We start from the raw sequence: 23,019 nt of genomic DNA on the forward strand, positions 1-23,019 counted from the left end.
ACAAAAATACAAAAATTAGCTGGGCATGATGGCAGGTGCCTGTAATCCCAGCTACTCGGGAGGCTGAGTGGGGAGAATCACCTGAACCTGGGAGGCGGGGGTTGTAGTGAGCTAAGGTCGTGCCACTGCACTCCAGCCTGGGCGACAGAGCAAGTCTCCATCTCAAAAAAAAAAAAAAAAAAAGAGTATTCAGTTTCAGTGCTTCCTGTCTCTACTTTTTCCACCTCCCACCTGATCATCAAAGGATTTCCAAAGCAGCATCACTCTTCCATTTGTACCCTGGAGACCTCTCCACGCTGCAATATGACTGAGCAACTCCTCCATCCTGAGCAGCAGTTCAGCCTTCTCTTCCCTCCTCCACTCCTTCCCTGCACGAGATCCCTCAGGACCTACCCTACCTACAGCCTCTTTTCTTGATCCAAACCCTCTCCCCTGGTGATCTCATCTGCTTCTGACTCTTCATGATCTTTTTCTTTTTTGGCAGATGCCTCCCAAATTAACATCTCAAATTCCAACTCCTCTCACATTTCCAGGTGCCCACTGGCCATCCCCAACAAAGACCCTACAGGTTCATCAAACTTGAAAGGTCCGGACTGAACGCGAATGTTCTCCCTGACTGTACTGGTACTCTAGAGTTATCGTAGCCAATTCCACAAACTGCCTGGCTTAAAACAGCAGCAATTTATTCTCTCACAGTTCTAGAGGCCAGAAGCCTTAAACCAAGGTGTTGGCAGAGCCATACTCCCTATGAAGACTCTGGGAGAGAATCTGTCCTTGTCTCTTCCAGCTGTTGGTGGCACTGGGAGTGGGTGCATCACTCCAGTCTCTGCCTCCGTCTTTACATCCCCTTCTTCCCTCTGGGTCTCTGTGCTCTCTTCTCTTCTTACAAGGACAAAAGTCATTGGATTTGGACCCACCCTAAATCTAGGTCCACTCCCCCTTCCCTGGAAAACTTCCTGCTGTCAGGTCTTTTTTTTTTTTTTTTGGCCCATGGTACTCTCAGCCCGAAATTTCTTTCCTAAATCTTACTCAAAGACCATCTCAAGTACCACTTCGGAATGATTATCCCATGCATGCTGGCAGTATTCTGTTTGTCCCTTTATCATAGCACATATCTCCTTTGTCACCATTACCATTAGCTATCTGTGTCCCAGGCTCACCAACCAGGTGGTAAGCTCACACTCTAACAGGAGGGTGCCCCCCTAATACCAGCACCACTAGGAATGGTGCTTGTCAAAGTCACCCCCCTTCTTCTTTAGCCCCCTGCTTTACCCAGCTTCTTCAGGTGTTAAAGCATCTCCTTTAGTTTAGGTTTGCTCAAATAATACTTTCTGTAACTAAGACTTTTGCTTCCACTAGGAATATACCATCTAACCTAGTCATTCTCAATGTCAATGGGGAGACGGGAACCCCACTTTCCAACCCCGGACTTTTTCTCAAAATATGCACTGTTCCCTAAAGATCCTGATAAATGTCCTGGGTGGAGGGATTCTATATCACCGAGGGATCTGTCAGGAGTGTGGGGGTGGAAAAAATGTTGGGAACCCTGAAGTAACCACACCTGAACTTGCTCCAAGAAGAGAGACACTAGGGTTGTCAGCCATTGGCTAAAACAGAAAAAGATGTCTAAGGGCTTCTGAAGCATCCAGTGCTCTCTAAGGAACAGTCATTTGGAAATTTTGAATGTCTAAAGTCCCATTTGGCCCACAGCATATTAAGGAAAGACTGAAAAACCCACCGCAGACAGAATTCTGAGATGGCCTCCAGAGTCCCAGCCACTGGTGCACACATCCTGTGTAATTCTTCCCTTCAGGTGTGAGCAGGACCCGGGGATATGATGGGCTGTCACTCCCCTGGTTACCCCCCAGAACCTTCAGAGGGAGCACAGCTTTTGATTGGCAGCAAAAAGACAAGACAGTCAGTCACTCCTGAGACTCTGTCTCAGTATACAAGACTTCACTTTAGAAAAAGCAGAGATTCTTTTGTTGGCTCTGAAGTTGTGAGATAGCCACGTGGACAGGACCCAAGAGAGGTCTACTGGGAACTGAGAGTGACAGCCGGAGAAGAACCAGCTAGAAAATGCGACCTCCATCCTACAAACACAAGGAATAAATCCTGCCAACCACCAGTGAGCGTGGAAGAGGACCCTGCATTTCTGGTGAAACTAGAACCTTGGTTTATGTCTTGATTTCTACCTGGTGAGTCCCTGAGCCAAGGACCCAGCTAGCCTGGGTTCCAACTCCTGACCCATGGAAACTGCAAGATGACAAACTTGTGTTATTTTTCTTCTCTTCTCTTCTCTTTTTTTGAGACAGAGCCTCATTCTGTTGCCCAGGCTTGAATGCAGTGGTGTGATCATAGCTCAGCTCGCCGCAGCCTTGACCTCCTGGGCTTAAGCAATCCTCCCGCCTCAGCCTCCCGAACAGCTGGGACTACAGGCATGCACCACCACACCCAGCTAATTTTTTTTATTTTTAGTGGAGATGAGCTCTCACCGTGTTGCCCAGATTGGTCTCAAACTCCTGAGCTCAAGCGATCCTCCAACCTCAGCCTCCTAAAGTGCTGGTATTATAGGCGTGAGCCATTGCAACCCAGCCACTTGTGTTGTTTTAAGTTGCTAAATTTGTGGGAGATTTGTTACACAGCAAGAGAAAACCAACACAACACCCAGCCTGCTGGCTGCCTTCTTCCAAATCACCCGTCTGGTTTTCATCTGAGTAAAGCATCACTGACCTTGAGGTTCAAGCATGTGCAAGGGAAGGGGGAACTGGTGCTTTTTCTGACTTAGCAGTTCTACCTATGATGCCACCTGCTTTGTCAATCAATGGCCACTGCTTATTGCCCAGGGTGATATTTACTAGTACCTGATGTCAGCAAGCTTGTCATTATCTGGTGTCCAGATGCAGCAGCAGGCACTTAACTTACAGAGAGGGAGCATGGTGATTTAGTAGAAAAAAAAAAAAAAAATACAGGTTTTTGGAGTAAAACAGACTTCAGTTCAAACCCCAGCTTCTTTTCCAACAAACTAAGTGACTTGGGGCAAATTCCTGAATCCCTCTGAGCTTCAGTTTCCTCATCTATCAAATGGAGACAATCGCAACCTCAAAGCTGTGGGGTATAAATGAAAAGAGATAACGAATGTCCAGGGCCAGGCAGCGCCTGGCAGATACTGGAGAGATGTTGGTCCACTCCATTGTACCCTCCTAGGCAATATGGACAAGAAAGCTGAACTGGGGTCAAAGGCAGATCCTCCACTATGAAGATGCAAGGATGCAGAGGCTTCCAGAAAGGCACCCATAGGAACACCTGATGGCTCCTTCCCATGGCAAGGAAGGCAGCCAAACCACAGAGCAGATCTGGGCTCTTCCAGACTCACTCTGAATCCCTGACCTGCTTTGCTGCTGAGGAAATGTCACCACATGTCCCAGGCTCCATCCTTGGCAGCCCCTTCTTCTGGGCAGGTGCCCCTACCACTGACCTCTTCTCTGAGCTTTCCCTTGGCTCCCTGCTAACTTCATGCAGGGAACAAAAACTCTACCAGGATCTCCGTGAACTCTTTTCTTTTCTAGATCTAAAGGGGGCATGTCTGCTGGTTCACTCAGCCCAATCGCCAAAACCAAGGCTCAAAGAAGTTAAGAAACAAAGCATAAAACAGAAGTTGAGAACCCTTGAGGCCACAGAGATGACTCTGCTTACAAGCAGAGGGGGAGGCAAAAAAGCACTCCTGTCCCTGGAGCCTGGAGGAAATCAATGAGTCATTTTGGTCCCTCTCCACCTCTTCTTCCTCCTCTGGGCTCACTCCAGGTCTGGAATCTTCTTTCTCATGAAAAATCTTTTCTTTTTTATCTCTCTCTCCCTTTTCTTGACTAAAGGCACAGCTTGGCAGGGAGAATAAAGCAGAGAAAGAATCACAGAAAATATTCACTTAATTACATCCAGTGTTTATTTTGCCCCAACTCCCTAAAAACAGTAGCAGTGCTAGGAAGAAGTCAGGGAATCAAGGCGGGAGCTCTCCTATCATCTCATCTTTGATTTTCTAGCTTAGATCCACGTAAGCCAGGGGAATCTTATAGGTGTTGCTGCCATCTGCTCCCTGCCATGACCCTCTTCCTTGTATCTGGTGTCTAAGCATCTATAATTGGCCTTCCAAACCCAATGGAATCCACCAGGATGAACCTCTTATTGAAAAATGATATTCTGGTACCTGTAAAACCTCCAGCACCCAAAACTCAATGTGCAGAAAAGTGATGGCGGAACATTTAAATGCATCTACTTGTAGCTTTTGGAAGTGATGGGGGGATCTGCAGTGGGGAAGAAGAATGCCAGGAAAGACAAGTGAGGTTTCTGGGTCTCTGCAAGAATAATTTCCAGACACAAGCCCTCCCAGGTTCAGTGTTGGGAAATGAAAGCAGCATATGCAAAATGCATGGCAGAACTGAATTTCCAATTCACTACAGACATGCTTTGGAAAACATGAAAGAGCTATTTTTGGTCCAGTGATTGATTAGGGTTGCTATGGCAATAAGAAACACTTACAGGAACAAAATGAAATGTAAGCAAACCAAAGTCTTAAAGAAAAAGGGTCAGACACATTGAGGATTTCATAGTCAGTTTCTGGGTGGTGCTGGCAGCTCTTACTGCTGTCTCAGCACCTGCACAGGGAGAAAGACGATGGTGGCTGCAGAGAACGGGGGCCCTTGGGGATGGGTCTGAGGCTCTCCAGGGCACTGCACTTCAGAAGCAGGAAGTGCGAAACTTCTGGAAGAATGTGCACCACTCACTTTGAAGATTGTCATTATTGTCATCAAAGGATACTGCATTTCCACAGCACCTAGCCTGTGGCAAAAATGTAAGCTAAAAGGTATTAATCCTACCCTATCCCACTTTACAATGTAAAATAAAAATAAAATAAAAATAAAAATATTCTCTATGACAGTGTATTTCTAAGACCTACTTAATGATGCCTCATTTGCTGAGCTTGTTAAAAACAGATTCCTGGCCTCACTCCTGATGCCTTGCTTTCAGTAAGTTGGTAGAGTCTGGGAGCCCACCCCCAAACTCAGGAGTTGTCTCCCCCTTCTCCCCCCAAAATATAGCTTTACTATTCAGGAGGCAGAGGCAGGAGGATCACTTGAGCCCAGGAGTTTGAGGCTGCAGTGAGCTATGATCACACTACTGCATTCCAGCCTGGGTGAAAAAGCAAGCAACATCCCATCTCTAAAAAAATAAAATAAAATAAATACAAAATAGCTTTATTCACATACCATATAATTCACCCATTTCAAGTATACAAGCTAATGGTGTTTAGTATATTTAGAGTTATACAACCATTATGACAACCTAATTTTAGAACATTTCCATTACCTCCCAAAGAAGCCCTGTATCCATTAGCAGTCACTTCCCCATTCCCGCCTACCTGCAACACCACATTGTACGCAACCCCTAATCTACTCTGTCTCTAGGATTTGTCTATTCTATACATTTCCTATAAATGGAAGTGTATCATATGTGGTCTTTTGTTCCTGGCTTCTTTCCCTTAGCATGTTTTCAAGGTTCATCCATGTTCTAGCATGTATGGGTACTCCATTCCTTTTTCTGGCCAAATAATAGTCCATTGTATGGACATACCACATTTGATTTCTCCATTTATCAGTTGATGAATATTTGTTTCTATTTTTTGGCTACTATGAACAATACTGCCACAGCTATCTTGTGCAAGTTTTTGTGTGGATTTCTTCCTTTCTTCTTTCTTCTTTTCTCTTCTCCTCTCTTTTCTTTCTTTCTTTTTGAAATGGAGTCTCACTCTGTTGCCCAGGCTGGAGTGCAGTGGCATGATCTTGGCTCATTGCAACTTCCGCCCCCTGGGTTCAAGCGATTCTCCTGCCTCAGCCTCCAGAGTAGCTGGGATTACAGGCACCTGCCACCAAACACGGCTAATTTTTGTATTTTTAGTAGAGATGGGGTTTCACCATGTTGGCCATGCTGGTCTCAAACTCCTGACCTCGTGATCCACCCACCTTGGCCTCCCAAAGTGCTGGGATTACAGGCGTGAGCCACTGCGCCCGGCCATGTTTTCATTTCTCTTAAGTGTATACCTAGAGTGGAATTGCTGATCATACTGTAACTCTATGTTTAACCTTCTGAGGAACTTCCAGATGGCTACCCCATTCCAAAGTGGCTGCACCCTTGTACATTCCCATGAGCAGTGTAGGACAGTTCCAATTTCTCCGCCTCCTCGATAGCACTTCTTGTTGCCCACGTATTTCTTTTTATTTCTTTTTTGAGACGGAGTCTCACTCTGTCACCCAGGCTGGAGGGCAATGGCGCGATTTCGGCTCACTGCTCGCTCTGCCTCCCAGGTTCATGCCATTCTCCTGCCTCAGCCTCCTGAGTAGCTGGGATTACAGGCACCCGCCACCATGCCCGGCTAATTTTTTGTATTTTTAGTAGAGACGGGGTTTACCGTGTTAGCCAGGATGGTCTTGATCTCCTGACCTCATGATCCGCCCGCCTTGGCCTCTCAAAGTGCTGGGATTACAGGCGTGAGCCACTGTGCCTGGCCTGCCCAGGTATTTCTTAGCCCTGGGAGGTTCTGGGATACCTTTGGGTCAAAATGACAATCCAAAGGAGACCTAGCCAACATTCCACACGTCCAGTCAGGGGCAGACACAACCCAATACAGAGGTTATAATGACAATAGTGTTATACCATCCTTGCTGTCAACAGGCACTGGTCAAAGTATTTGATACATATTAGTTCATCTATTAACTCATTAACCCTCATACATCCCCATTTTACAGATGAAGAAACAAAGGCATGGAAAGGTCCAACAGTGTGCTCCAAGTCACACAACAAATGCATAGTGGAGATGGGATTCAAGCCAGTCTGTCTGGCTCTGACATGCATGCTTGTGATCTCATGCTGACTCTTGAATATCAGGAAATCATGGAAGTGCTTCCAGGGGAGCAGAGGTTGAAAGCACAGGCTTTGCTTCTCAGTATGTGCTGTGGCCACTAACAGCAGAGAAAATACATGCAGGTGAATCTGTCATATGATAGACGTGCCTTGCTTCAAACAAACCCAAATCAAGAAAACCAGGAGTTACTCAAAAGATATATTAGGGAAATAATTATTCATTTCAGAAATTCATTGGTATTCCTTTAGATGCCAAAATATCCTAGTACCCTGAAAACACAATAATTTTCAAAAATTAAATTGAAATATAATGGCTTAGGTTAATTCTTATTATGAGAGTGCTTTTAAAAACAGGTCCAGGCCCTGTGCGGTGGCTCACGCCTGTAATCCCAGCACTTTGGGAGGCTGACACAGGTGGATCACTTGAGGCCAGAAGTTTGTGACCAGCCTGGCCAACATGACGAAACCCTGTCTCTATTAAAAATACAAAAATTACCTGGGCGTGATGGTGCACACCTGTAATCCCAGCTACCAGGGAAGCTGAGGCAGGAGAATCTCTTGAACCTGGGAGTCAGAGGCTGCAGTGAGCCAAGATAGCACCACTGCACTCCAGCCTGGGTGACAGAGCAAGCCCCTGTATCAAAAAACAACAAACAAACAAACAAACAAAAAACCCTGCCAAGAACTCCAGCATGAATTCTCAGATGTGAAAAAATATTACAGATAAACACATGTTCATTAACTATATTGTTGGTCCTATAAAAAAACTTGGAAACAAGTCAAAGTTCACCAGTAGAAGGCTGGGTAAGTACATTGTGATCGACTCTAAAACCATTAAAAAAGCAAAGCGTAAAACAGGATAGCCCCATTTTTGTAAAAAGAAAAAGAAAGTAGACTAGTATCCACACTGAAATACATAGAAAAACTAGTATACACACTGAAAAACATGGAAAAACTAGTATACACACTGAAAAACATGGAAAACAAGTATACACACCAAAAAAACATGGAAAAACTAGTATACACACGGAAAAACATGGAAAACTAATATACACACCAAAAACCATGGAAAATGAGTATACACACCAAAAAACATGAAAAATTAGTATACACACTGAAAAACACAGAAAACTAGTATACACACTGAAAAACATGGAAAACTAGTATACCCACTGGAAAACATGGAAAACAAGTATACATACCGAAAAAACATGAAAAAACTAGTATACACACCAAAAAACATGGAAAACTAATATACACACCAAAAACCATGGAAAATGAGTATACACACCGAAAAACATGGAAAATTAGTATACACACTGAAAAACACAGAAAACTAGTATACACACTGAAAAACATGGAAAACTAGTATACACACTGGAAAACATGGCAAATGAGTATACCCACTGAAAAATTTGGAAAAACTAGTATACACACTGAAAAACATGGGAAACAAGTATACACACTGAAAAACATGGAAAAACTAGTATATACACTGAAAAACATCGCAAACGAGTATACACAGCGAAAAATATGGAAAAACTAGTATACACACCAAAAAACATGGGAAAATATTCTCATGGAGGAGAGTAGTGGAAATTATGAAGTTCTTTTATTTTCTGTGGTATAGATTTTTATAATGCTTGGATGTTACAATAAATATCTACTATTTCAGTAAGCAGAAAAAATTTAAATCCAATTTAAAAATGAGCGAATACATCAATGGCATCCCAGAGTAACTATATTATCTTACAGGAAGTCACAAGGTTTTCCAAAAATTCTTATAATTTAATCTACTTTAACTTAAAGAGGAGCATGTTATAAAGAACACTATGATGGTTAATTTTAGGTGTCAACTTGACTAGATTAAGGAATACCTAGAAGCCTAGTAAAGCCTTGTTTTAGGTGTGTCTGTGAGGGTGTTTCCAGAGACTGTCATGTGAGTTGGCATGCACTAGGTGAGGAAGATCCATCCTCAATGTGTGTGGGCACCATCCAACCTGCTGAGTGGTCTGGAGAGGACCACCACAGAGGAAAGGCAAATGTATGGATCTATCTGCCGGAGCGGGGATACACTCCTCCCCTCCTGTCCTTGGACAACAACTCCAGGCCCCTCAGCCTTTGGACTCCAGTACCTACACTCACGGCTCCCCTGGTTCTAAGCCTTCTGACTTGGACTCAGCCACACTACTGGCACCCCAGGGTCTCCAACTTGCAGGTGGGCTGTTGTGGGACTTCTCAGCTTCCCTAATCACGTGAGCCAGTTTCCCTAGCAAATCCCCTCTAATCCATCCATCCATCCATCCATCCATCCATCCATCCATCCATCCATCCAATCTACCTATCTATCTTTTTATCTAATCTGACTACCTATCTATCCATCTATCTGTTAATATCCATCCATCCATCCAATCTACCTATCTAATCAATCTATTAATATCGATCATCTATCTATCCATCTACTTAATCTAGCCATCTAATGATCTCTCTTATCTATTAATAGCTATCAATCATCTATTCATCCATCTATCTAATCTACATATCTAATCTATCTATCTAATCTGTCTACCTATCTAATCTATCTATCCACCCACCCATCTCTCTCTCTCCCCACATCTCCCCCACCATTGATTCTGTCTCTCTGGAGAACCTTGATTAATATAAGCACCACTAAGTGGACAGAGGAGTTGCAAATCTGTTAAGTTTGGGAACTGCTGCTTCAAGTGGTTCCTGTCTCACATACATCACACTTATTCATGGTCTTTAGAGTAGGGCAGGAGCTGAGAGATGTTACAGTTCAGTAGTTTTCAAACCATTTTAACTGGCCTCAGAGTTATTTCTTTAAATAAAATATTAGAGACAGAATGGCCACTGAGACCTGTCCATGGAATCTCCTGGACCTACAGGAGGACAGTTTGAAAACCACTCATTGAGAAGAACCCTCAGCCCAGTAACTCAACGCTTTATTCCTGCTCACCAGCCCAAATTTTTCCATGTCTGAGAGCAGCACTTTACAAGGGGCCTAACATCAAGAAAGTTAAATGGAAGAGTTGAGGAGCTGGCTTGGGGTTGATGAAGTATTTATAGGCTTTTAAAAGATAATTTCCTTTTAGCTTTTATCTGGAATTCAATGGATTCTTCTCTTGCCATCTTGTTCCAACAGAATGTAAAACGTGTTCCCTGCTATCCACAAGCACGAAACTCTATACAGACTTGACTTTCTCTCTAATGGAGTTCCCCTGTAGATGACATCGATTCTCTGGTAGTGTATTCTATATTATCACATTAACTGTGCTCCAACGCAATTCCCACACTGGGAATTCCTGCACACTGGGAATTGCAACTTGAGATGGGATCATTAATAAAACTAGATTTGCAAGTGTTTCCTCTGTTCACCAACAGGAGACTCACATCCAGAATGTTCCACAGTGCTAATGGGGGCAGGCATAGAGTTTAGGGCTTATTATCTTCCAGGACTCTGGGGCTGGAGCTACGGGAAAATAAATGAGAAAAGCCTGTGTTGCTTGAGAGGTAGAAGAAAGTGGATGATAAATGTGTATACAGACAGTTGGTAGAACCTAGATTTTAAAATACCTTTCAGCTTCCTTTATTCATTAAAAAACCTTTATCTCTCCATTTTGATAGAAATTTTACCCCATGTGCCGGGCGCGGTGGCTCACGCTTGTAATCCCAGCACTTTGGGAGGCCGAGGCGGGTGGATCACGAGGTCAGGAGATCCAGACCACAGTGAAACCCCGTCTCTACTAAAAATACAAAAAAAAATTAGCCGGGCGTGGTGGCGGGCGCCTGTAGTCCCAGCTACTCGGAGAGGCTGAGGCAGGAGAATGGCGTGAACCCAGGAGGCGGAGCTTGCAGTGAGCCGAGATCGGGCCACTGCACTCCAGCCTGGGTGATAGAGCAAGACTCCGTCTCAAAAAAAAAAAAAAAAAAAAAGAAATTTTACCCCATGCTTGGAAGGCAAAATATAAATTTCTGATTGTGCACAGAAGATCTTTAATACACACATCAATTTCAAAAAGGTAAATGTCTGGCCGTCACCCTCTACTCAGAACCTTAGTTATCATACAGGCAAAGATGCAAAGGAAATAAGGGGACATATTGAGCTCCCTTTGCCCTTCTGGCTTCTGAGGGCTACGTATGACTTTAGAAACAGATAAGGTGGGTGGTTATGGTGACAGGGTAGTTGGAGAAAAAAACTGCAAAGAAGATAGTTCCACGAAAGTGAGAAGAGGAACTCAAGTGGAGAAAAAAAAAAGTAGAATTTTAAAGGAAAAAGGAAAGGAAGAAAAGGAATTGCATGTAAATAATAGAGATGAGGATGAATCAGAGTGACTTCCTAAATATATGCTGCATAGGAAGAAAAATGTGGCCAAGAGGAATGATGGGACCTGAAAGAGACGTGGAGGAGGGTGAGAAGAAGGGACTGTGTGGAAGGCAGAGCTCCGAAACACAGCCGGAAAACAGCTGCTTGTATTCCAGCCACGGCATGGAAATGCACGCAGGCCTCCCCGCTGCTCCTCACCAGCCCGCACCCTACACAGAGGCTTCTGTTCATTCATTAGTTCATTCACTCATGGATCCTCTTCCCGTCCTCTGACATGCTGAGTAATAACAACTCACTGGGAAAGCAAGGCCAGAAGGGAGACAGAGCCGAAGACATGAATGAAAGCATGTTTTCTGAATGGGGGATGGTTTGCTACTCACTTGCACTTCTAGGATAATCATGCAGGGAAACGAAATTCAGGCTCATATGATCTAGGGCTGGACTTGTCAAGGCAGAAATAAGCAGAGGATGCTCATGAATACTGATATCTACATACCATAATGGCAAGACAAGAATTTAAAGAGACAGGGAGACCACATCAAATGAAAAGAATTGCATGTAAATAACAGAGATAGGGCCAGGCGTGGTGGCTCACGCCTGTAATCCCAGCACTTTGGGAGGCTGAGGCAGGAGGACTGCTTGAGCCCAGGAGGTCGAAATTAGCCTGGGCAACATAGCGAAACCCTGTCTCTATTTTATAATTAAAAATAATAACAACAGAGATGAGAATGGATCAGTGTGACTTCCCAAATACAGGTGAGCTTATGGCCAGGTAGGAAACTTTCAGATGGCAAGCCTTCTCAGTTAAAAATGGTTAAGAATCATCCCTCTTCACCAACCCAGCAAATTCTCACTTAAGAAAATAGTATCGATGTTTAAAATTCTGAACTGAAAAGATGTATCAACACTTGTCTAGACAGTAAAGAAATACACACTATCGTGTAGTTCATAGTATCTTACTGATCAAAAAGATCAAAGACCTCAGGGCAATTTTGAATTCCCTTTTTTTTTTTTGAGATAGAGTCTTACACTGTCACCCAGGCTAGAGTGCAATGGTGAGATCTCGGCTCATTGCAACCTCCGCATCCCAGGTTCAAGTGATTCTCCTGCCTTAGCCTCCCGAGTAGCTGGGATTACAGGCACACACCACCACGCCCGGCTAATTTTTGTATTTTTAGTAGAGACGGGGTTTCGCCATGTTGGCCAGGCTTGTCTTGAACTCCTGACCTCAAGTGATCCACCTGCCTCGGCCTCCCAGAGTGCTGAGATTACAGGCATGAGCCACCATGCCTGGCCTTTGCATTCACTTTAATCCCTGAAATATACTATGTTGGTATACCCATAGTCATACTGTTTTATTTTTACAGAAAGAAATCTGCCCACAAAATCTTTCCAGTTGTATTCTGCTGATCTCAACAACTGAACTGAACACAACTCCACAGACATTTGTAAACTGTAGAAGGGAAATCAAATTTTTCAGTACTGCAAGTGGAAAATAAACAACAAAGAAGAAAAGGAGAATTTCTTAGTAAAATCTTCTACCAAACATTCCCTTAAACAACTCTGGCTTCTCTGCTGATTGCCCTCTGTAAAGTCATCTCGAGTGGTGTTAAAAAAATGCAAACAATTTTAAAATGTTATGTTTTGTTACAGTAGAGCCATGTGCTCTATCACCTGCTCTCTCCCCTCAAAATAGCTGAATTAACTTTCTCTGAAGTCCAAAGAAGACCTTGCGAACAGCTAGAGCAAGTGGAAACGGGATAATCTGAACAAACAAAACTGGCTGTTCCAAAGCTCCTGCTTCACCAGGCACTAACTGGGTTGCTGAGACGTAGAGACAAGCTCTGGTCCCACACAAGGGCAGCGGTACATCTGTGAATAGGCTGGTTTGCAACTGGCTCACCCGTACAACCAGTTCATTTTCTAAATGGAAACAAATCCAAATGCACAAACCCACTGCCATCCCAACGTACTGCTGACTTTGCTGTGTGGTTGAACAGAACTGACTTTGCTTGAAAAGGAACTTATGGGTTCCGTGTCACCTGATTCTAAAAATAAAACACTTCCATTACTGTTGGACATTCTTCAAAAAACTTTGGTATCTGAGTAATAGTCATCTTCAGGCAACACATTAGCTCACTGAAATTTAGAAGAAAATAACATTTACTGAAACAGAATTGATCCACTGGCATAGTTAGTGGGCACATAATGGCTCTGACCTGAAGAGAAGTTTCTGGAACACCTTTAAGTCTTAAAAGATTGGCCTTGCAAAATCCAAGATCTCTTGGACAAATAAGCTTGGGAAATGTTGCATGCCACAGCTCCCTTTGGAGATTCACAATGTCCATTAGAATAGGAAAGGCTCTGAGAAGTCCTGTAATTATGAAATCTGTTTAGCTCTGTATAGTCCACCCCTTACTTAATGAGCTGTGCACCATCTTGAATGGTAGTTATAAATGGTTCTAGACTGCTTCCATCTAAATTCTCTAGAACTGTGAAGATTTTTGAGCTTGGTCGTTCTGGCTCTATGATGACACCGGTCTCACATAATCTTCTTTGTTTTTGGGGTTTTTTGTTTGTTTTTTGTTTTTGAGACAGGGTCTTGCTGTCACCCAGGCTGGAATGCAGTGGCATGATCCCGGCTCACTGCAACCTCCACTTGCTGGGTTCAAGGTCAGCCTCCTGAGGAGCTGGGATTACTGGCATGCGTCACCATGCCAGCTAATTTTTGTATTTTTAGTCGAGACAAGGTTTCGCCATGTTGGCCAAGCTGGTCTCGAACTCCTGACCTCAAGTGATCCGACTATCGCGGCCTCCTGAAATGCTGGGATTACTGGCATCAGCCACCACACCTGGCCTTACTGTCCTCTTCTCCGTAAGGGTGCTTTTCAGGCTCGTGTCTAATTGCTGCCTTGCTCATCAGTGCCCCCAACTGGAGGACTGTTTCTTTGGCCTGGTCCCTAAAAAAAGGATACTTCCCTTTGTCTAAAATAAATTATGTACTGCACTAGATAGCCAGGGTTAATTGTGATACACAGATAAAAGTTATTTCCTAACCCGCTAACTCCTGACTCCATGGCCTCAAAGAAGGGACTCTTAGGGACTTTCACCCTCTTAGCTTACATCGTAGATGAGATAGCCAGATTTTTTTCTTTAATTTCCTAACAAGCCCAATCCTAGAGGTCTGGTATAATAAATATCATCTTCCCTGAACTTGTCCCTGTGTTCCTAGTTATGAAATACAGTGGTTTGTACTGCCCCTTGGCCGGGACTCAGGGGAAGGTGCGGGGAAGAAAGGCTTAAGAAGGGAGATAGGGCTTGTGAGGAATGGGGGTCACTGGTCTCTAAACACAGCACCCATCAGCTCTTTGGATTACTGGGGGAGCTTGATAAGGCCCAGACTGTGAGTGCAATTCCTATCCCAGACAGTTTAGTGGCTTTCAGAAAAATACCTCAATCTCCCCATGGCCACTGCTGGGCAGATAACCTGGGTTCACCTGGGGTGATTGATGACAGACTCTCAGCTGTGAGCAGCCTTTCCTCTCTTTCTTGGCTCTTCTAAACCAGCCCTGAGTAATCTCTCTCTCATAGTGGCTCAAGACGATTTGAGATTCTCATGAAAGAGTCATTTCATCCTCCCTGGTCTGTTGCAATTTTATTTTTCCACCTCTTTCATCTAAATAATTTAAAATGTTGGGTAACATTGACAACCCGTCTGCCTTTGCTTCTGTCATTCTAACTAACACAAAGGTGCATCCCATTTCTCCTCTCTTGTGGATTCTTATTAAGAGAGATGCCAGTGGAGAGGGGTGGTCATGGCAGCAAAATATATACACCAACTGTATACTCTAGGTCCCTGCTATCAATTTCCTATAACTTAAGTTTTCAAATTCCTACAAACAAGAAGAAAATCCTTTGTTCTTCATTAGTACCAAGGCTGAATTGATACTGCTGATTTATGCTCATCTAAAAGCGCAGACTTTTTTTTTTTTTTTTTTAATCTCTAGAAAAACAAAATCAACTCCTTTGGAAGGCAGCCAGTCTCCTCAGGCACCTTTCTTTGCAGACTTTACCAACTTCAGAAGAACCCACTAGTTTGGAAGAACTGGTTGAATGGTCTGTCCTCTGAAACTGTCATTGTGTTGTTCTTTGTTTACTGTATAATTAAGTTTTTTTTTTCCCATAAGCAAGCTAAAGATGTTTCTCCCACTTCCTGGACAAATGGCATTTCCACATAATTCTAAACACACGCAGTCACTCACGGTGATGAAAAAGCTCTTATGTCTTGATAAATGTGTAGTGCTGAAACCCTAGATTACTCTAAATAGGCTTCTTTGCCTGGGCTTTGTCACGAATGAGGGCAGCATGAGGTCTGAGTAATAGGCTAAAAAGTCAGATATAAGACCTAGGGGATCCTAGGATAGACATCCTTGTGCTCTGGACTAATGCTTTCCAAGAAGAGACATTGGTTTGGAGGTTTCTGAGCCCTCAGGGCTGCCTCTCTGAGGAAAGGAAGGGCACCGTGATCCTAACTGGGGCTCTGACCTTGGGGAAGTTTTGCTTTGGGGCACAGAACAGGAACTATGGAGCTTGGGAAAGACAGCAAGAAGAGGTATTTAGGATTAAAGGATCAGGGGATAAAGAGCACAATTCAAAAGCATTTAAAACAGGAAAAAAGACTAAGGCAATTGAAAGCATCTGTCATAAATCCTGGGTGCAGACTCTGTAGTCAGAATCAAGGGTGGGTTCTGCCACCAGGGCTGTCGTGGGCAGAGAGCGTGAGAACACGGCTGAATCTGAGTCAAGAGGCGGCAGCTTCAAAGAGCACACTGCGGGCCCGGAGGAGTGCACTAGAGCCAGAGAGAAAAATCCGGATCCCCTTGTCACCAGGGAGATGGAAAGAAAAGCTGTCCTATATTTGGGATGGAAAATAAAAGTGAACTAGCCAGGAACAATGTGACCTCCTCACAGAGAATTAAATCTAGACCTTGACCTGACATTGAAAACGCCACGACCTGCCCTCCATGTGTCCAGGTGGCCAGGATCCACCTCCATCACTTGCCCACTGGGCCCAGAAGGAGCATGCTATGGGCCGAACTGTGTCTCCCCCAAATTCCTATTTTGAAGCCGTAATCCCAAATGCAATGGTGTTTGGAGGTGGGATTTTGGGACCTAATCAGGTAGGGATGAGGTCACAAGGGTGGGGCCCTCATGATGGGATTAGTGCCCTTCAAAGACGAGACCAGAGAACTTGCCCTGTCTCTGCCATGTGAGGGCATAGCAAGAAGATGGCCACGTGCTTACCAGGAAGACAGCCCTCACCAGGAACCCAGTTGGCCAGCACTTTCAGCCTCTGCAACTGTGAGAAATAAATGTCTGTTGCTTAAGCCCCCAGGTCTGTGGTGTTTCATTAGAGCAATATGAGCTAAGACAGAACAGGCCTCTGCAGGGGGAGTTGTACTGTCCCTTCAGGTCCAGCCCAAATGCGACCTTCTCTGAGAAACCTCCTCGTATTTCTCCCTGGCAGAATCCCTCTCTCCTTCCTACAATCCTGTTTGCACTTCAACTCTAACACTTACATGCAACACAGGTCTTCCTTAAAATGCTGACAGTTATGTATTCATCTGCTACCACCTAATTTTCCCCAACTCTGCCTAGCTCATTCCATTCCACCTCCTGAGCCAGTCCTAACTGAGGCAGGAAGGCTCTTGGAGTGGTCCCATCAGTGCATTTGACTGTTGGTCTCAGACCTGTCCATTGAGCTGGACAAGCTCTGAGCTGAGCTGCCAGCAGAGATTCAGACCAGATGGCTGAATCTCTGGTCTGGCCTTAGAGTTCCTATGGCATGTCAATTGTAGGATGGGTTCCCACGTTATACACTTCCGGCCCCCTCCCTTCCCTTGGCCCATCAGTGTGCCCTGTTCTCATGACTGATTTTTGTACTTGAGTCTCTGAGACCAGTTCTTCCACACCACCATCTCTCTCCCATAGGGTTGCCAGACAAAATATGAGACAACAATCTTTTGGCATAATTATGTCCCATGCAACATGGGGGACATTCTTATACTAAATATTATGTACTGTTTATCTGAAAATTCAAAGTTACCTGGACATTCTGTATTTTCACTTACTAAGGTTGACAACCTCATCTCCCCAGCACCATGATACTGAGTAACCTGCTTGAGTGCTGTGTACTTTTCTTCCTGTCTCCCCCTTTGGGGACTGTAGCCCTGTCCCCAAAACTCAAGGCCCCAGTGCAGAGGCCAGAACCCTTCCTTTCACATTGCAACTGCTTTATCTGGTTGGATTCCCCAGAGCCACTGATTCTGCCCTCTGGTCTGAATCTCTGCTGGCAGCTCAGCTCAGAGCTTACCAAGCCCAGTGGACAGGTCTGAGGCCAGCTTGTTTCCTTGGCTAAGTCCCCTCTTGTCTCCAGAAAAGCCCAGGACTTGCTGATGACTGCCAGGCTTTGACTGGAATGTCCAGCTATTTCCAACCAGATTGTGACCCCAAATGGCAGAGATAATTGCTCAGTTATGCCATCTAGCATGATGTTTTGTACCTCACTGATGCCTAATAAATAACTATTGACTTTATTTTTTAATTTTTTATTTTTGAGATGGACTCTCACTCTGTTGCCCAGGCTGGAGTGCAGTGGTGTGATCTCAGCTCACTGCAACCTCTGCCTCCTGGGTTCAAATGATTCTCCCGTCTCAGCCTCCCAAGTAGCTGGGATTATAGGCACCCGCACCACACCCAACTACCTTTTTTTTTTTTTTTTTGTATTTTTAGTAGATACTGGGTTTCACCATGTTGGCCAGGCTGGTCTGGAGCTCCTGACTTCAAGTGATCCACCTGCCTCGGCCTCCCAAAGTGCTGGGATTACAGGTGTGAGCCACTGCACCCAGCCCAAAGTCTATCTCTTGATGATTATGCAGTTGCTAGAAGCAATGAAACTAGGGGGTAGTGTTGGTGGTAGGGAACCATTTAATTGCCTGCTGTATACAGGCAGTGTGCTAACAGCTTTCTATGCATTATATTTAGGGTTGGCAAAGTTGCCTGGGGGACAAATTTGACCTGCTGCCTGGGCAAATATGACCATGCTAATTTGTTTACATACTATCTAAGGCTGCTTTTGCAGTGACAGAGACTGTATGACTCACAAAACAGAAAACATTTACAATACGACCCTCTAAAGAAAATGTTTTCCAATCCAAGGGTAGACCATTGAATCCTTCTGCTACCATCTCTAGGAAGGAGGGATTATTCTAATTTCAGAAAAGAGGAAACAGGTTCAGAAAAGTTAAGATGCTCGTTCTAGAGCAAAGGTTCCCCTGCTTCTAAAATTTTACGTTTGCATTTTGCCATAAAATTGCCTCTTTTTTCAAAGTTAGGGACATTGCAGGGGGAAATACTATATATATTCCTATGATTTCAAAAAACAAAAGATGTTTTAATATCTGAGTATGATGGGATATAATTACCAACAGTACTTTGGATGAAATAAATTTAATGTTATGAAAATCTCTGAATACTATTCCTGTTTTTTCTTCATTCTGCAGAGGACTGGTGAGAACATAGTCAAGGACCAGCGTGAATTCAAGAACTGACAGTTGGGAGCCACTCGCTTAGGAATTCTGGCCAGTGAGTGGCAAAACCAGAGGACAGCCAAGCCTTTCTGATGCCAAAGCCTGTGCTGGGACCATTTATCTATCTAGAATTCGTGTGTTCATTCTGTCATTCAATAACTATTGATTGAGCACCTACGATGTGTTGGGTACCATGCTCCTGCCCAGGGCATGACAAATCATTTTCTTCCATTTCTCTCACCACCTCTCTATCCTTTGGCTATTTGGATTGAAACCAAAAACTCAACTCTTAACACAGCTCAGAAAATCATAACTATTAGCCAGGCACGGTGGCTCACGTCTGTAATCCCAGCACTTTGGGAAGCCAAAGTGGGCGCATCGCCTGAGGTCAGGAGTTCGAGACCAGCCTGGCCAACATGGTGAAACCCCCATCTCTACCAAAAATAAAAAAATTAGTCGGGCTTGGTGGTGCACACCTGTAATCCCAGCTACTTGGGAGGCTGAGGCAGGAGAATCGCTTGAACCCTGTAGGTGGAAGTTTCTGTGGAGCCAAGATCATGCCACTGCACTCCAGCCTGGGTGATGGAGCAAGACTCCATCTCAAAAAACAAAAAATAAAAATCATAAACTATTTTCTTGTTGTGATAGGTTGACCTGTTAGCTGCTCGGGAAAATGATCTAAATGAAAATATCACAACTCAATGATATTATAGGTTCTGTCTTTTTTTCATTCAGTCTAAGTAATAACCCTAGAGGCTCTTAGGAAAAGAAGAAATTTTATCAAGCCACAGTGACTGCCCAACCCAGATCTCTGTTGTGCAAAATAGTTTGCACATATGCTTCTTCACTTTCAAGCTTCTCCAACAAGGAATCAGGACACAGTCCATGAGTAAAAGCCCCACCTTCCATCGACAACTACCATCATCTCTTTAATATCACGTTGCTAGAAACTGTTCTTCTATTATAGTGAACTATCACCAACAAAGCAGTCAAGCTATTTAAAAATTACAAGCAAAGGCTGATTACATAAAGTGACTATCAAGGCACTTTAAATTAGGATTCACATTCTCGAACAAATGAGAACATTCAAATTATTGCATTATATATAACAATACAATAGCCTACATTTAAATATTTCTGACTCTGAATTATTCCCCTTTTTAAAAATTATTACATCGATAAGACAAGTAATACAAGAGACATTCCAATTACTCCACTGATCATAGACAGAATGTTTAAAAATAATTAAATGAAACTTACTGTGTATTCTGTTTCCACATGTTCATTTGAAGAAGAGGGGAAAGAAAAAAGAGACAAAAGATGATTTAGATCATGCTTATATGCAATATAAAACCACAGAACTAACAAATACTGATGAACTATAATTACGAAAGATGTACTAATGAAACTTTCATAAATACTGAATGTCTCCATGTTTGCACTGAAATTCTTTCATGATACTTACGTGGTTGGGCAGATAAGAACAGTAAGACAAGATTCAATTAGCCTATAGGCTTGTGGCTAATTAAAAACCAAAGAGTTGGCATTATAAAAGCAAATGAAAGACTAATAATTCCAGTACAGTATTTCATTAACCACAAAGGAAATCTTTTAAGTGGAAAAGCAGCTTTTGTAACCAATAAGAAGAGCTTGTTATCGATGATGTTGAGGTGGGATTTCAAATTTTGGTGTGTTTGAGGGCAGGAACCAAACCTTCTGAGTTTTTTTGGCCAAAGTTTCTAGGACAGTATTCAGTACAAAGAGTTTATTGTCATCGCATTGCAAGTGAGAGGGAAACTGACCTTAAATATTTTCATATTATCTAATAGCAAAGGAAGTCATCTGGAGGCAAAGAGAGATCCAACAGAATCTTTTATACAAATTATAGTCAAAATTGGGAGTGGTAAAAACAAACAAGTCGTAATAAGCAACTTGTTTATAGACAAATTATACCCCTAAATTACTTGGGAATTATTGAGGAAACAGGGAAATAAGAATCATAAAACCTCTGGAAATGTCTCTATAAAGATCTTCACCTTCCTTCTCCATAAACTTTTTTTTTTTTTGACAGAGTCTCGCTGTGTCGCCCAGGCTGGTGTGCAGTGGTACAATCTTGGCTCACTGCAACTTCCACCTCCTGGTTTTTATTTTTAGTAGAGACGGGGTTTGACCATGTTGGCCAGGCTGGTCTTGAACTCCTGACCTCAAGTAATCCACCGGCCTAGGCCTCCCAAAGCGTTGAGATTACAGGAGTGAGCCACTGCTCCTGGCCCTCCATAAGCTATTTATTTTAACTCTAAGAAGGAAGATGGAATGGCTTAGCTTAACCTCCCTGTCACCTGCCATCTCTGGGTCTGTGTTAGAAGTGTTGATGACCTACAAGTAAGAAACCAAAAAAGGAGACGGATACTACGGGGCTCCCACAGGGCCCTGCTTGGATAATCAACTGCAAATCAGTGAAATTCAACTACGCTATGTCCTTGCACACACTACATGTGGCATATGGTTGTACTAAGGACTTACCTGTAATTGTGTAGGGATAATAGTTCCAAGCCTTCTCTGTCACATAAAATATTTTGGGCACAACAGCTCTAGCCCAACTAGGCAGTTTGCTAAGAGGAAAGAAAGAAAAAAGACAATTGGAGTCTGTTCAGAGTCTCACCACACTACCACATCTTTCTGGATAAAATGCTGGAGAAATCAGGGGGATTCTGGGGCATCTCTTTTCTCCACAGCTGCCCTTTCCCCATCTCTTTGGTCTTTGTCATAGTTAATTGCTTCCCGTGCATATTCAAGTGCTCTCAAAATGTGTAAAGACAGAAGGCTACAGCCTGGTGGGGGACTCCATCAGACTGTCATCCTGTCCTCTTTGGATTTGCAAAGACATGAGAATTCAGGGCCTGAAGGGTTCCATGTTTGGAGGGTTGGCCAGCCTGACCTTTGTCTCCTAGGAGTGGTATCATGGAATGTTTAAGCCTAAACACTGGCAGGGAGAGGAAGCTAATCTTAGAGATAGATGTCAGCCTAAGCAACCCATACAAGTGACCTTTTGAAAATGGACAAAAGCAACAGAGAGCAGCAACTTAAGAGATAGGAAGAAGAACAAAATACAGTTGTAGTGGGTTGAATTGTGTCTGCCCCAAAAGATAGATCCACATCTTAACCTCCAGTAACTGTGAATATGACCTGATTTGAAAATAGGCTCTTTGCAGATGTAATTAAGTTAAAGATCACAAGATGAAATCATCCCGGATTTAGGGTAAGCCCTAACTCCAATGACTGGTATCCTTATAAGAGAAAGGAGAAAGAGATTTGAGACTCAGAGACACACCGAGGGGATGGCCATGCGAGGACAGAGGCAGACATGGGAGTGATGTTGCTGCAAGCCAAAGAACACAAGAAGCTGGGACAGAGGCACGGGACAGATTCTCTCTCAGTTTCCCCAGAAGAAAACAACACCTTGATTTTGGGTTTCCGGCCCCCAGAACTGCTAGAGGATAAATCTGTGTTGTTTTAATCCACCTAATTTGCAGCAATTTGTTTCAGAAAGTTGTTAGAAAGCCAATAAAACGACACAGCCATTCCTCTGGAGAAGTCATTTGCAGAAAACAAATTCTCAAAAGGCACAGGTCCCAGGGTCTTTTGCAAACCAGAAAGCAATGAAGTTTTGTTTTTCTTCAGAGGCAAACCTTAGAGAATAGTGCAGCCCCAGCTAATTCCTTAAATATTATATTGAAATACATAATATTTCTATTCCTTAAGATATATCTGCATGATTTCACTTGTTTGTTTTGTTTTGACACGGAGTCTCGCTCTGTCACCCAGGCTGGAGTGCAGTGGCGCGATCTCGGCTCACTGCAACCTCTACCTCCCGGGTTCACGCCATTCTCCTGCCTCAGCCTCCTGAGTAGCTGGGACTACAGGCACCCGCCACCACGCCCGGCTAACTTTTTGTATTTTTAGTAGAGACGGGATTTCACCGTGTTAGCCAGGATGGTCTCCATCTCCCGACCTGATGATCCACCCGCCTCGGCCTCCAAAAGTGCTGGGATTACAGGTGTGAGCGACTGCGCCCGGCCCATGATTTCATTTTTATCCCAGCCCGATAACCAAGGGTTTCTGTCCTTCCAGAGGCTACCATTTGCTACTTTTCTACTCTGGGGCCTATAG

General features: G+C 43.7%; 1 protein-coding gene across 4 annotated transcripts in view; it reads right to left on the reverse strand.

Moving 5' to 3' along the window:
- Nucleotides 1-23,019, reverse strand: part of PITPNC1 (phosphatidylinositol transfer protein cytoplasmic 1) — a 319,548-nt gene that overhangs the window by 126,309 nt on the left and 170,220 nt on the right. For 2 of the 4 annotated variants that reach the window (XM_055242684.2, XM_055242685.2), the window contains exons 3-4: nucleotides 21,373-21,461; nucleotides 20,110-20,117 (exon numbers count right to left, since the gene is read on the reverse strand). In XM_055242684.2, the coding sequence (XP_055098659.1) occupies nucleotides 20,110-20,117; nucleotides 21,373-21,461 (97 nt within the window). Of the gene's footprint in view, nucleotides 1-20,109; nucleotides 20,118-21,361; nucleotides 21,462-23,019 lie in introns of all 4 variants that reach the window. The other 2 variants (XM_063617532.1, XM_063617531.1) reach the window with 1 other exon arrangement.

Source organism: Symphalangus syndactylus, chromosome 14 (assembly GCF_028878055.3).
Source record: "Symphalangus syndactylus isolate Jambi chromosome 14, NHGRI_mSymSyn1-v2.1_pri, whole genome shotgun sequence".
Lineage (NCBI taxonomy): Eukaryota > Metazoa > Chordata > Mammalia > Primates > Hylobatidae > Symphalangus > Symphalangus syndactylus.